This window comes from Sipha flava, unplaced genomic scaffold, assembly GCF_003268045.1.
Source record: "Sipha flava isolate LNK unplaced genomic scaffold, YSA_version1 129_pilon_pilon, whole genome shotgun sequence".
Taxonomy (NCBI): Eukaryota; Metazoa; Arthropoda; class Insecta; order Hemiptera; family Aphididae; genus Sipha; species Sipha flava.
In genome coordinates this window covers 1,586,227-1,602,446 of record NW_020271755.1, presented here as the reverse complement: position 1 = coordinate 1,602,446, position 16,220 = coordinate 1,586,227, and the positions used below count along the sequence as shown (strand labels likewise).

Below are 16,220 nucleotides of genomic sequence, written 5' to 3'. Positions count from 1 at the left end.
ATAATAATAATAATAATAATAATAATAATAATAATAATAATAATAATTATAATATTAATAATAATATTGAAAATATAACTGTCATATAACATAGTAATCATAGAAGTAATATGAATAATCATAATAATAATAATAACAAAAATAAAAATAACTATAAAATAATTGGTGTATGGAAAGAAATTGGCTTTTAGGTGGCAGTTTTCTTCACTTTGAATCTTTCTTCGGCCGCCATTGAACCTTTCATGATGTATGCCATATTTAAGAATAATGCTGTCCACGCTGAATGCGTCTCCTGTGACCATTGGTCGACCAGCGATGGTTGTATAGCCAAAATGAATTGCGGGCCTATCAACTGCACACAAAGACAAAATCGAAAAATAATTAGAAAATAAAGCTCCAATATTCATGTGCAACACATAATCACATTTAACATATGGAAGAAGTATTGAGTATAAAATATTTGATTGGCAGTATAAATAATGAATTTCATTTTCAAAAGAAAACATATGTCATAAACAGTCACATATTTTAAATTTTTTTTGTGGGGATGGGGTTCATAATTTTTCTAAAAAATAAGTTGTTTTATAATAATACAAAAAATAAATATAAGGTATGAACTAATAATTCTAATATTACTATAAATTTAAATGAAGAGTTACTTAAAAATACATTATATAAATTGCTGGCTTTCTCTGTACCTTCTTAGCAAGTGATTTAAGAATTTCGAACTTTTATTTTTCTTCGGATTGAGATCCAGGACCCTCCCCCCAAATACGTCACTGATTATACGTATCACCGCATATTCATTTTTATTAAATGAGTGAGTTTTGTATTTTTGTTTTTATCGTACGTTCATTTAATTTTGTGAGCACGGATTACGAACATAGAACAAATAAAACATTTTCTAGTATGCAATTCGTTAATTTATGTATTCTTGTGACTAGACCGGAGACGTAATATTATATATTACATTATGATATTGCCGGTAAAATTTTTATATAAATAATAATAAACCACAAGTAATCGTACATTTTATACGTTGCCTGTGACGAACAAATCCGAAAACACGAGGGGTTTAAAAAGTTTAGTGTTGCGTTTAATATGGTTTAGCCATAATTTAAAATATTTGAATATATGTATATGTGCAAAAAGTTTTCAAACATTTTGAACGCACTATATTCTGAAGAGCGATTCAGTTCTAACCTACGGACAGAAACGTTGACATTTAATTTGTATACCGGTTAATGGCTCCAAACTCGCATGGCGCGTATTATGTTCGTGAAAAGGACAAACCGCTGTCCGTATAAATGGACGCGTGTATGCTAGGTGATTTCATGCGAATAGTATTAAAAACTATCGAACTGCTCACGATTTTCGTCCGAATCACGCATTACTATTTTGGCCCACTATTTTATAGGTATTGTAGTGTTTAATTAAAAACGCCAGACAAGTTGTTCGTCGGCAACGATGTATTTGTGAAAAAAAAAAATAATAATAATAAACGAATACATGTCAAGAACGGGGTAAAAAATGCAAGCCAGTTTTTTTCTTCACCAACCGGATCGATCCTTACCGAGCATACTGCTACACGGATTCGATATTAACAGCCATTTATTTCGTATCGATTAATCGTTGGCCCCGGGAGTACAATTTTTTTTATCCTTTTTATCCCTTTTCCGCCTCTGCTTTCAATGCTCATTAAACCAACGGTCACCAATAGCAGTTTACAACCCGAAAAATATATTAAAGTTTGCGCAGCAATAGCAGACACTAAATCGGCTTCGAGGTCAAAAATACATTATGGATATGTTTGCATAAAAATTACTTTCACGTACATACAACTATTCTAATTTATCGATAATTTCTGCCAAGATCATACATTTACATCGATTTCCTATCCATGTTTTCAGAATTATAGGGTTGTCTAGAATATCTATGTATGATTAAAAATATGGCAATAGGCTTGCAAAATATTATACTTTTTGTTATTGGTTTTATAAATAAATTGGCATATATAATTGTGGTACAGCAAATATAGAACTTGATGTATATTCAATAATATAATATTAAAAAAGTTATTGATGTGTCATTTTATAAAGTGTGATTTTTATTAATTCAAAATGAAAAATGTGTACACCATCGAATGTGTTTGTTTTTTGAGGGATTTATATGAAGTTTCTATTAATCCGATCAGATAATTAATTTTGTATTATTTAGTTTATATTTGTATATACACCGAATAACAACGTTTTCAATCAAAGAGAGTTCCATGTCCAATTCGTATCTGCTAACCATTTCGTGTTATATTTATAGATCAGTGTTCGGGAACCCAATCGCAGTTATCCGTACGCTCAATAATACTGCGTGAAGACCCATGGTGTGTTTGAGTGTACGCGAATATTGTTGTCCGCTGAGAGGGTTGTTTTCAAGTATCGTTTGTGAAACAAAAGGATAAAGTTTGTCAAGTGACCAAGAAACGTCTATATTCGCATGCTCGCGTGCTGTGCGTGCGTGGACGAACGAGCGGGTAGTAATTACACCCGTTACAATTTGTAAGTCCTTTTTCGTACCGTCGCTTCATTTGCTTTCTCAGTTAGAAATGCTCAGTGTTCCGTGAGTGACTTGAAGATAATTTAATTTAAGGTCGATAATACGGAACAAATAGAACAAATTTTGAAATGATCACGGTACCGAAGCATTACCATTTAAACTATCTAAATTATTTAAAAAAATCGGTCTCAAATGAGAAATTTGGTACAAATATTGGCTTAAATTTTAGACTTAATCATTTAATGAATAATTATTTTTTAATATTAATTCACTTGAAGACGTCAGATTGGTTCAACTTTATTGTTTTAATTAGTCGATCGTGATTCGGTTACAGCGGTATCACATTTCAATACGAATATTAGATATTTGGTTGAAACGTTTGTTAAATTTACCACGTTGGTTAAATTAAAATGTCCTTTTTTTCAGTTTATTCGAATAAAAATATTAGAAGTATTGTGAAGAAATGTCGTCATAATATTGAAACATTAAAACATACGATGACATTTTTTGTACATAATACAATAAAGGAAGATTAATTTATGGGGATCACAGAAAAACCATTAAAAATAAACTTAATTTAATATAGATAAAAAAATGTTTTAAGTATTTTCCCAATTGATTTGTTTGAAATAAGTTATTTGTTTATTTTTTGTTTGAAACTATATTATTTTCAATTATTGATGGTCTCAAAAATATTTTTACTTGAACAATGTATTGATAATATGTTGATAGTGCTACACGTTATGGCTTCAGTTAATTTAGTATTTACATAAAATATTGACACCTCCCCCATTCGTACCCAATAGAAGGATAATCAATGTTCATACTGTGTGTATATTATGTTTAGTAGTTCAGAAACTATGTTTGATATTTATTTTTACACTAATCGGCTATTGAAAAAAAATTTTAAACCGATAATCGATACAAAAATGGCATTCATATTCTAAGACAGTTTTACGGTGAAAAGAAAATTTATTTTCTATCTCAAATAATTATAGATGCATTAATTTGAGTATTTCCATTACAATCAAATTACATATTCTATAAATTACATATTATCCATTACAATATTAGCTATTTAAGAATGAATAATCAAAAATTATTTAGCCAAACATTTAAGATTGGGAAATTGTATTAACATACCTAAACAAATCAATAAATTACCGATAATATTGAATAATCTGCTAAATTTCTTTAAATATTTAATTCTCATAATCTTCTCATTAATGTAGTCATACAATGTATAAATTAATGTAGTTATACAATTTTTCAAGTATCTGTTATTTTTTTCCTGTTTGCTAGTAATTTTCTAGTCTCTATAGAGATACTATAGTAATCTATAGTCTATTAAATTTCTATATTCTATCTTATAGATATAATAATTGTTTCTGTATGTCATACGTATAGATTTTAAAATTTTGTTTTTTCTTTCTATGCACTGGTCCGCTGGACTTTAATTTTTAATAGTGTAGGTAAATTTTGTTAAAAATTAAAATTGTCACTATTTTACCTATTTTCACTATTTTACACAAACGGGAACCAATTCGTCCAAATGTGAACCAATTCGGTTACTCCCAATATTCTATGGTTTTATACATGATAAGTTATTTCGTCTCTGATAAAATTTGAATTGAATAGCACGTTATTTAAATTACACATATATTATTTATGCGTTAATTACATGTCGCTCAGTGACTTTTTTTTTATCGTTACTAGAATAAGATACTGAATAATAAAATGATGAGAAAGTAAATATGAACAATAAATATCATTGAAACCATTTAATTTGAAAACATATTATTTGGTAAACTTTATTTTTAAGATAGTAAAATAAACGTTTTCAATTAAATACTATAATTCAATCAAAACATCATTTACAAATGTTGATATTGTTTTTTCGGCATCATTTTTTATGCTTCGTATGAAATTGAATCCGTTTTGACTTTACTTTCCACAAATTGTCTGCAATTTACACTATAGCCAAACTGAATTCCGATTAAAATGAATATAAATCTTGAAAAGTATATTTGTTTTGAACTTTAGCTCTCCAAATGTGTACGCTAACTCAATAAGTGAACTAAAATATTAACTATAAAGCATATTGAAAATGGTATTAAAAATCAATCGTTGTAACAAGATGGATTTTCATTCATTATATTATCATAATATAATTAATAGTTAAATGAAAGATTATTTCTTATTATGGCCAAAAAATTACGAAAAAAAAATATCTTTTAAACTTGTTTGGAGACAGTAATATTTTTTAGTTAGAATTTTCCGATGGAGAATAAAATAGTCGACTTCAAACTGAAGAATTGAACAGTTATTAAACAACTTTGAATAATGAAAAAATGAACAACCTAACGTGAACTCGATGAATAAATAACATATGCAGAAAACCCAACTCAAACTATTCAAAATATTTCTAACAATACATTTAATATGACTATAGAAAATGAAATAAAATAGCAAAGGAAACGACCAAGCATTGCATTACAGGGTATAAAAATGAAGTTCAAATATCATAAATGTCTTTTGTATTCAACTATTTTTTTAGTACATCGATAAAGCTTCTTTTGAACAAATAATACTTACTTATAGAACACACAAACTTACTTTTAGAGTTAAAACTACTACAATTATGATGACAATATTTATTTTTTTTATATTATAGGTATAATTATTGAGTTCTTGAATTATCCAAACATCAGATAAGAGAAATTGTTTTGTTTGCACTGTGTCAAAATGTCCATTTTATGGATAACTCAAAAATTCTAAAAACAATGTCTACAAAGTATTTTGCAATCAACGTATAATTTATAATTTGACTGGAATCTCATTTTTTTTAAAAAAAAAAAATACTGTACAAATCATGTGATATATATATATATATATACATAGAATAATAAGAATTATAGTTAGGAATTATTCCAATCCGATGAGAGTGTTGGAATCAGATTTCTACCAAATTTTCTATTTAATCACTCCTAGTTGTTATTCTTGAAATGTTTCTAAAATTTTCTTGTCAATTCTAAAGATTATTATATTATTATGAGGCATATTGAGATATACATCGTATAATAGATTCTCGCTTCATTAATATAGGGATCTTATATATGATCAAAACTTGTTACACAGTGTTTGTGACTACTATTATATTAATACATAATATACATTATTTATGCATTCAGCAAAATAAATAAATACCTACTAAATTTTAATAAATTATATTTATGAAAATATTTATTCAAAATATAATATGCATTTGTCGCAATATGACGTGCATACGCTCCAGAGGGTTTCTTTTACAAACGCCGTATCAAATAATGAAATGTATGTAGAACTAGATATTGGTTTCGCGGTGCATAATGTTTGCAGAAAACGTTATTGTGTCAGCTCAGAAAACTGTATACCGAGAGGGTATTACTTTATATCTCCTTGTGATATGAACACAATCGTCTTTGCACGGGAAACAAGCGAATATGCTCGCTTTGGTAAATTTATAATGTACTAAAAGGCAGCTGCAGGGGGAAGGGTTGTTAAATGAAGACAAAGTAAAGGTTAGTCGTTATTTACAGTTGCTGGAAACTGCGATTTTTTTCGAATTTCTCACCCGGGTGATCGCAACTTTGACACAAACTACAATATTTATTTAGAATTAATAATAAAATATTGCTCGCGCGCATATGTATTTGTATACGTGTAAACATATACACACACAAATACAGATACAAATATCAAGAAAAAAAAGGGGTAAAGGTACTTCATATAAAGTTGTAATTGTTCAAGGAATATATGTTTTATCTCTCAAGTTGTGCGTATAAAACGCGATGATGAATTAATTGTACAATATTACATTTGTTCGTCGATGTGTTGTATAATTATCCATAAAATACAAGAAAAATGGTTTTATATATATTTTGTCACCAAGGTATATGCCTATATTTAAGCTGAGTTTGTTAAAAAGTTTAAGTGCAATGGGTGGAATGGGGGATATCATAAAATAATTAAAATAGACATCAGTGATTAACATTATATAGAGCGGATCATCACACAGACATTTAAAATAATTATTTTAATTAATTATGTTTATTGTTATATACAGCCTTAATAAATTAGAAAATTGGGATCATTGTAATGTTATGTAGTACTAAAAAATGAGGCCACTAAATGACCAATAATTTATAATATGTATTAAAGTTTAAGATTAAATGAAGAAAATAATATATAAAATAAATTATAAGAATATAGTAAGATTAAAAATTATTTAGGAATTATTTGCATCGTGTAATATAATTTTAGTGTTACGAGGAAAAATGATAATAATCAATTATTCTTAAACTGTTTAGTATTGCAGTTTTAAAGTTTCTGAACTCAATAAACTCAGGTATAAGGTACAAGTCTGTTTAAAATATTAATTTTGTTAATACAACTTATTTTTAATAAAACGAATAGATAAAAGAATTAACTTTTTCAAACAAATGACAAAATTATATATTTTTCAGATTTTTTTTCTTCTTATGACTATTTTCGATTTTTCTCATATCCCTTCAATTTCATATACAAAATTTCAGACATTTATGAGAATTTTAGAATGCTCAAATATTTACTTTTATTTCCAACAATAAAATAAATACGAGTATTTTTGGGTGACGTAGATTTTACTCTTCGTATTCCCACTATTTATAAAAACAGCAAAGTTTATTAAAATAAAAGACCGTTCCAAATTTGGTTGCTATATAAAATTTTAATATTAATTAAAATAAAATAATTTAGACAATTACGATAAAATTACGAAAGAACAAGAGTACCGAAAATTACCTAATTGGGAATTAATGACGTATAAATCGACAAAATGGATGGTATGAGGTATTGCAGTGCGTTTAATGTGGTGTAAAAAGAAAAATTATTGTTCAATTAAATTAAATTAGTTGAACAATTTTAAATTAACATTGAAATAAAATTTCAATTGATTATACATACGTCAACGTATTTTTGTTTGGCGCCATAATGATAGTGCTTCTTGCCCAAGTCTCTTAACAGAGTTTCCAGTTTATCAGGCTCGTATAGACGTGCGACAGCTTTTTGTACGAATGCCATAACTCTAAAACAATAACATATTACATTATCATTGATGTTGTTAGAACATAATTTAAGCGATATTGAAGAAAAATATTTTATGATTTTAATAAAAATGTTACTATAGTATTAATTTCAAAATAAAATATTCTTATAAGTAATTTTAACACGTTGTTTCCAGTGAATTATTTCTTACACTGTAAACATATCAAACATTGTAAGTATAAACGATTGTAGGTACTATCACAGCACCAATAAGATAAATTTCCTTATTCTGTCCTTTTATGCTTACAATGTCTATTGAAATTGAATAATTGAATTAAACGATTATTTGTCACCAATAATTAAATTTATGAAAATGCTCGTTTTCCACACTTAAACGTATTATATGAAATTTATGGTATATTAAATATGATCATTAAAACATAAATATAACAAAATTGAACTAATTATAGTTAAGGTGTTGTTCTAGTAAAAAATATTACTAACCATTAAACAATTGTATTGACTAAAACATACTTAAAAGTATATTTTCATTTGTTGATGTCGATACATTGTTAGAATAATGAATATTATTTGTTCGCAGAGAACATAGTATAATATTTTTTATAAACATTACAATAGCGTTTCATTGCCATAGGATGGAATTCATAACTAGTACAGTAGTGCCATAATGTGTGTTTTTTCATACGCATAAAATTAATATTTATTTTTATGGTGCGCTTTTACATTAATAATTAGTATAAATCAAGTATTCATAATGATAACATCAAAACGAGTCGGCATTATAATATGCTGTTAACAGTGTTCTAAAAAAGATAGCATTTTTTGGCTTCATTTAAAGTTACATTTTTATACTTATAGCTACTTATAGTTTTGTATACTTATATAATAGGTTATGTAGGATATTACGATGTAATTTATTATATATTTCTCCTGAGTGTAGAAAATGGTTGATTTGGACTGATAAAAAGTACGTCGGCATTTTAACTAATAGAACGCGCGTATACGAAACCTTTACTCGACCATTTTCCCTTCTATTAACCCGTCACGGGCAAACTATATAATAACAATAATAACATTTTATAATGAGTTTCACTGCAAATGATGGATCGCTCCGACCCAGCAACTGGTGAATTCGAGTATGCGTGAGCACGTGTGTTGGTGAACATAATATTATTATATTGACTAGTTCGTCCGAAACGCAGACCATTGTCTTTTATTCGAATATAAGCGGGGCATATATAAACCGTATTCTATGTGATTCCCAAAATGTATGTAGGTCCTCGACTATCGTGAGGATACTATCCTGACTAATGATGGTCTATCGGTCGTGTGGTAATTTCGTTGTTTTCCAATTATGGCAAGTGAACTGTTAAAAACACATTGTTGCAATGAAAGTAATAACAATAATATATAGTGCATAAAAGTAAGAGATAGTAAGTATGATTCGCATACATATATAGAACTATAAAACTGCCAAAATTAAAAATTTGTCATATTTAAGATGTTATTATTTTTAGGTGATCAGGATTGAATTTTGTACAATACGAGAACACCTTATCAAACAATTTTTCATTTAGCCAACGAAAATTTGGTTCGGTATTGAATTTTTTAGTTGATCACCAACTGCTAAAGCAACCCAGTCTCAAATATTTAATTTACGGTTGTATTTTTAATTTATCTTAAGAATTACTCGAGTCAAGATGCAAGACCGTTATATTTAGATTTGTGATGTTTTTACGTCGATTACGATGTAACGTATTGAATGCAAAACAGCTACATTAGGCTTCTTAACATAGCAGTCTTGTGTTTTATAAGTTGTGTATATCTTACGTAGGATTAAATTGAATGATATACAATTTGATATATCAGTATATTATGGCATTCATGAAAGCAATATGTAGGTGCAATACATGAAATAACTTAAAATAAGGAAATTTTTCGTTCAGTTAGAAAATTTTAAAATTTCACAAGACGTAATATTTAATATTTGAGTTTTAAATGCACGTTGATAAAAAACCTTAACAATAATATCTTGGTGTCAATTTGAAATTAGATTTTTCTCAAAACTATAGATTTTGAATCGTGACGGTTTTGGTTTAGAAGTACGAAGTATCATGGCTCCTACAATTTTAATATGTGTACGGAAACTAAACGTGTTCAGATTATTAATAATTACGACTGGGCACTTCAAATATGACGGTGTTATTGGGTTTTGTCCGTCTCGCTGGAAGACGTTTACTTTCCGTAGAATATCCCGGACGACCGTTTTGGTCTGATCGTCAAACATAATTAATTTTAATATCCCGTGGGTACGGTGTTCGGTTGTTTGTTGGTGTGGTAACGACACTGTATACACATCGCTTAATGACGATAGATTCGTTCGTATAATTTTATTTTAGGTCTAGGCCTTCATATATAAGACGATTTAAATTGAATATCATATTACAAAACATAGTATGTGATCAGATCATGTTCAAAATGTATTTGTAATATAATTGATAACAAATAAATAGAAACGAACAACAAAGATGGAATACGTACAGCAGCAATGACTGGATTCACTATTTGTGTACCAGTGGTAGTGTTTTTTAGAGTATCTAATTGTTTTAGATTCGTCGGTAACTTCGATTACCATTTTTCTGCCCCATCTATTATGATATTAGCCTATAGCTACACGGGATATTTATGTTCATTATAACAGCGTTCAGCATCAAACCGTTCGTGATACATGATGTATTGGATGCTGAGACTATAAAGACCATTAAGCACTGCATTAATCTTGAAAAGAAATTCGAAAACTAGTTAAGGCATTAATTTTAACATCAGAATGAATATATCAAAACATTTTCGTGTACTGAAAACGTTTTTGCGTAGACTGTTGCGTGATCTATCTATGAACAAACATGATAATTTGAAAACAATATAACAGTATTCAAAGTAAACATTGTATAAAGAGGTTAAACAAATATCGATCCATAAAAATATCAAAAGTGTTACGTTTTAGTAGTCATCGTGGATATATGGTTAAGAGATCTTAAAGGCGAACACTGTTCGGTACCTATGCATATTATATACATGTTTATTTTATTTTTAGGTATAGTGTGTGTTTAATTTTTACACCGGGTACTTAGTTCTTTGCAGTAAAATTATAGCCCTCGATACGTTTAATACGTATCGTATTTAATATTTAATACACGTTTTAATACGTTTAAATGTGTGTAGAATGGAAGATTACTTGCATTTTTATTGATATTTCAATTACTCTTTGGTTGGATTCATTAAAATTACTATTCTCTGTGTCCTATATTAAATTTTTTGAAAAATTATATTGTTGAATTTGGATGATAAATAATATTATATGAAGGTATTAAAACGTATTTCATCAAATATTTAAATATTCTTAAATTTTTTCTATAATAGTCTAAACGTAGTTTATTGTTAATGTTAAACTCGATAAAGACATAAGAGTATGTGTGCCACTGACTCAATTTCAAAACCAAAATAGCAATGCATATTTTATTATTAATACCAAATACACTGATTGCAACAACAACGAGATGGGAGTTGGTAAATTGGGTCCTAAATAACCTTTTCACGGTAAATTGGGACCCAGGAAAAAAAAAGTAGTAGGTAAGTTAGGTCCTGGGGAAAAAAAGATAGTAACTTAAGTCCAAGGTAAACAATTTTTTTTTTAAATATCTAATAACTTTTATTAGGAATCAATTTTAATATTATTGTGTTTTTTATTACATTTTCGGTAAAAACTTAAAAGATACGAATTTAACAAACTCAAATCGACGTACAATACGCAATGCACGCTACGAAAAATATACTGAAAATGCTCAGACTTTGTACACTCGTGTCTGTGTATAATCATAAGAACTATCATCAATATTGATGTTAACTGATAACTGACACATTATATACGACAAACTAATGTACGTATATGCCTATATACGTATCTTAATTAGACACAATCAAAGTTACGATGTTACGAAGTTATTTGATCACAATGGAATCGATAACCGATAGAAAAAGTGTGAATTGTCATTTGTAAAATGATTACGGCGAGTTAGTATAGTTAGTAGTTGGGACTCAATTTACCTACTATCTTTTTTTTCCCAGAAACCAACTTACCTAATATCTTTTTTTTCTCGGGACTCAATTTACCGCTTTCAAAATGTACATAAAATATCGTGGATCCAATTGCCCAATTTACCTAGCCCCAACGAGATACACGCATTTTTTAAATCTTAATGCATTTATAAATTAAAACACACATTATTGAAAAACCACATTTATTTAACTATATTGCTATAAATTCCATCTTGAAACAAATTAAAACATTAAAGTTCTTAAGAAAACCTCATTCTGTTCAAGGATACAAAAATTTAAAAATAGAAAAAAACTGCTTTCGCGATAATGATTAATTTACATTATCGTTTAAATACTGTAGTCGGTCATCAAATTACATGACATAATATGTGCACACGATGTTTGTTCGTAACATAAATATGCAAAATAATAATTTAAAATGCACGATTTTTAAAGTCCATATATTGTAGTCTCGTAGTCGATATTAACGACTAAGGGATTTTAATGGTATGCCACTAGCCGTACATGTCATACCGTTGAAAAATTGACGTTTATAAACGTGGACAGGTAAAATCAAGTAATAAAAATAAACTCGTATATATACAATAAAAAAACAAAAATAAAAAAAACAACGTCTATAAATGTTTTTATACTTATAACATTGCACCCAACTCACGAGGAACCCGTTATGCAAAATTAAGATTGTTTCAACCTACTTGGCTAAAAAAGTCTACGAAAAAAATGTATTTTATGAATTAATTAGCGAACGCATATTATTATATACTGATGAATAAACAATAAGTGTTGATTATTACAGTTTACTATTTAGACACTAAATTCCACATAATATATGTATGCATGTAAAAAAACAAAGTAATTTTTTAATCAGAAGATTAATGACCCGTATCTAGTAGGTACGAAAAGAAAACAATAATAAATATATATATTTAACATTAATAAAGTTGCTTCGCGGGGAAATATTGCTGCTCACTGTTGATACCAAAATTGCAATTTATCCCTTCGTAGTTTTAATGTAAAATATTCATGAATTATTTTTGGCCCAGTACATAATATAATACAGTCTGTGTAATAAATGCAAACAAGATAATATTAGTATTCATGGTATTTTATAAAAATAATCAATCATTAATTTACAACTCTGTACCACGATTCATAGTAGAAACAAATGTAATAAGGAAATATATAGATTCTACAACAAATATTGAATTGGTATGAAATGTGCATATGTATATATAGAGCTACGAGATAATATTTAGTTTTATTTGCAAGTATACTTTTGATAATTAAAAACCAAAACTTTTGTTGTCCTCCGTTTTTCTACGTCAATAGAGTTCTTAATTTATTTCTTTAAATGTGGTCTACTGTATATAATAATCGAACAAAATAATATATTTGATTGAAACGTGTAACAATTAAAACGTATTAGTTTATAAATTTTAAATTTTGTAATTTATAATAACAAACATTTTTACGTGACGGGTCATTATAATGTTATAAATATGAATTTTGCATTATGTATGTAGTCTTGTCGTGTAATTAACCAATGATTTACATAGACCTATGCAGACCTGTATTTCAGGGGGCGCCTATTATAATTTTGGGCCCTATCTTAACAAAATGCATAAAATGTATAGATTATAACGTATAAATAATTAAATAAATATAACTTAAATTTTTTATTTAATAGTATACAAGTTCCAACTAATATGTTTTCCTTGAATCTATTTTTATAGTCAATTTAACTGTTATAATATCGTAATAAGTTTTTTCTCGAACGTTTAGAAAATTTAGTTTTATTTTTCATATTACTAGATGCCATTTAATTTTTACCAAATATTTTAGAATAAACTTGAATTAATTCGAGCAACATCGATTAAAATACGGAACTCTTACTCTGAGACTTGCCGAATGTAGGACCCATTTTAAACGTTTCATGGGATGCCCAGGAACATCTGGCACTCCCCGTGTGCACGCCAATGACGATTTGTTTGCTACTATTCTTGATTGTAGAACTTTCACAAGTTATTGTGAACGCAAAACATTAACAAATATACGTCTTATTTATTTAAACACCTTATACACTTACTTTTACGTTAGTGAATCTAGTGCACATCGTTATTACCTGAGTACATTTTGATCTGTATCGAAGGATTTTTTGTCAAAAATTTGGATCTTACTAAATACAAAGCTAATACTTGTCAATAATTTGTTGAAATATATTATTGAAATTAAGTTTATGTGTGAAGTGAATAATGTATTGCTTTTGGTTTTACAACGATGGTTTTTGTTTCGTCTTTGGGAAAAGTTTTTCAGCTTTTCTAGTTTGTTATTCTATACTAACGATTTCATGTAATAAATTAAAAAAAAAAATGTACGCAAGTTAATATACTTTTTTGGGTTATTGCTTTAATTTTATTTGTACTAGTATATTAGAAGAATATACAATAACCAATTATTTTCACAAATATTTCACTTTATAATTTTAGAAGTAAAAATATAACATAAATAATATTTATCAGTGCTGTTTTTTAATGCGATAATTTATCATTTCTTCTAATTTAAATAAGCGTGATATAGATGCATGCTCGGAATAATTACCTAATCGACTTCTTAATTAAAAAAAAAAAAAAAACAAATCGTAGAGTTTGTGTACTTGAGTATAAGCAGTAGTAGTAATTTAGTATTTTTTTTTTTTTTATATTTATTAATATAAAAACGAATATTGATACAATATAGCTAACGATTTACAAATATTAAAAAGGTCGATGGACATAATGGGTTGATGATGAGATTAGTTACAGTAAACTCTGAAATCCTTAATTAACAGCGATCATACACATATATATTTGTATTTAAGAGTAAGCGTTTTTAAGGATTAGTTTCATGTAGTTGGAAGTTAGATTTTTTGATTTTATATGTTTATATTTAATAGTATTTACTATGTAGTATTATCAATCGAAGCGTTTGCTAATAATAATTGATTTTTTGTTAATTATGATTATTTAAATTTCAAAGAATATTTTACAAATATCCTAACAATTTCAGTATTGTTGTTGTTTACTGTTAGTGCAAAATGAGGATTAAAATTATAAGTTTACAAGTGTTAATTCTCTCAATTTATACTGTTGACATGGTCATCGATATCCAGCCGCTTCTTAAAATATGGAATACAAGGATTGAATTATTAGAATACTAATTATTTATTTTACAATATTTTTATTTTTTAGCATTTATACTTGAATTTATTTTGAAACGGTATTACCTTTTTTTCTCTTATTTTTTAAAACGGACATTCATTAATATTTTTTTTTTTTTATAATGTCAAAAATTAATTGAAATAAATTAATACAGTTAATTTGGCGTGATAATACTATTTATTAATGCGTATAATTTAGACATACTCTATTTGTAGTTTTTACCTAAGAACTTATAAAACATTAAAAACCCACGATAACTTATGATGGGTTCACAAATTCTACCACGGAATTATAAATTTAATTTTAGGGACCGAATATTAAAACTCATTCAAATCATACGTATACATATCAAAGTTGAACGTAAAAAAAACCAAAACTATTGGTAGGTATATAGCAGCATTGAAATACACACACACATTTATTTATAAGTTTACGTATGAATCATAGTTCGAGCCATGTAAAACGTGTTGGTCGCGATTGCTGAACGCATATTTACGTGTGAATCAGGCATGTCAAACACGCATAATTTTTTGTGGCCCGTGGCTATCAATATCAATCAACAAAATAAAAAAAAATATAAAGTATTAATGTCGTGTCGCAACTATCTTAGACCCTTAGACAATGTTATATTTGGTTTACGTTATGGCTAATATTCTGATAAGCTGTAATCGAGTAATTTTTATCGATGGTTTTATGTATATGTTTATAATATGAAATATTTTTTCGTTAAAATTTAATGTGTGACCCACGTATTCAACAATGCAATACACATGGCCCATTTGACACTTTGAGTTTGACAAGACTGGTGTGGGTTCTAAACTAAAACCGTTATCGACCGTTTGTTTACGTAAACTGTACGCGCGATGTTGTTCGACGACCGTCTTTAAAAGCCCATTGAACGAAGCCACCGTGGTGTCATTCGCTATTCGTGTAAAAACAACAGTGTACACCGTGATAGTGTTCACTCGTCCGTTTCGTCAAACGAAACCGCACAAACGTCCGAAACACGCGCGTACACGAACCGGCACAACAGTGGCGAACCTAGGGAAGTGGACCCCGGGTCCGGACCCCCCCCCTGGCTCATGTAATTGTATATATTTTAATTTTATATTTTTTAAAGTTACCCAGGAGTTTTCATCTAAACTTATTGATCAAAATTATTATTAGATTTGGTATATTGTTGACAACACGACGAATCTGATAAATAGATAAAATCATCGATGGTCAATAACCATAATAACCATAATTGTATCATAATAGTCACAACCACAG

General features: G+C 28.0%; 1 protein-coding gene across 2 annotated transcripts in view; it reads right to left on the bottom strand.

The window, feature by feature from the left end:
* Window positions 1-89: 89 nt before the first annotated feature.
* LOC112694437 (neuroglobin-1-like) overlaps window positions 90-16,220 on the bottom strand; it is a 130,243-nt gene continuing 114,112 nt past the window's right edge. For both annotated transcript variants that reach the window (XM_025569898.1, XM_025569900.1), the window contains 2 exons: window positions 7,534-7,654; window positions 90-352 (listed from right to left, as the gene is read on the bottom strand). In XM_025569898.1, coding sequence (XP_025425683.1) covers window positions 188-352; window positions 7,534-7,654 — 286 coding nt within the window. In that variant the 3' untranslated portion in view covers window positions 90-187. The remainder of the gene's footprint in view (window positions 353-7,533; window positions 7,655-16,220) is intronic.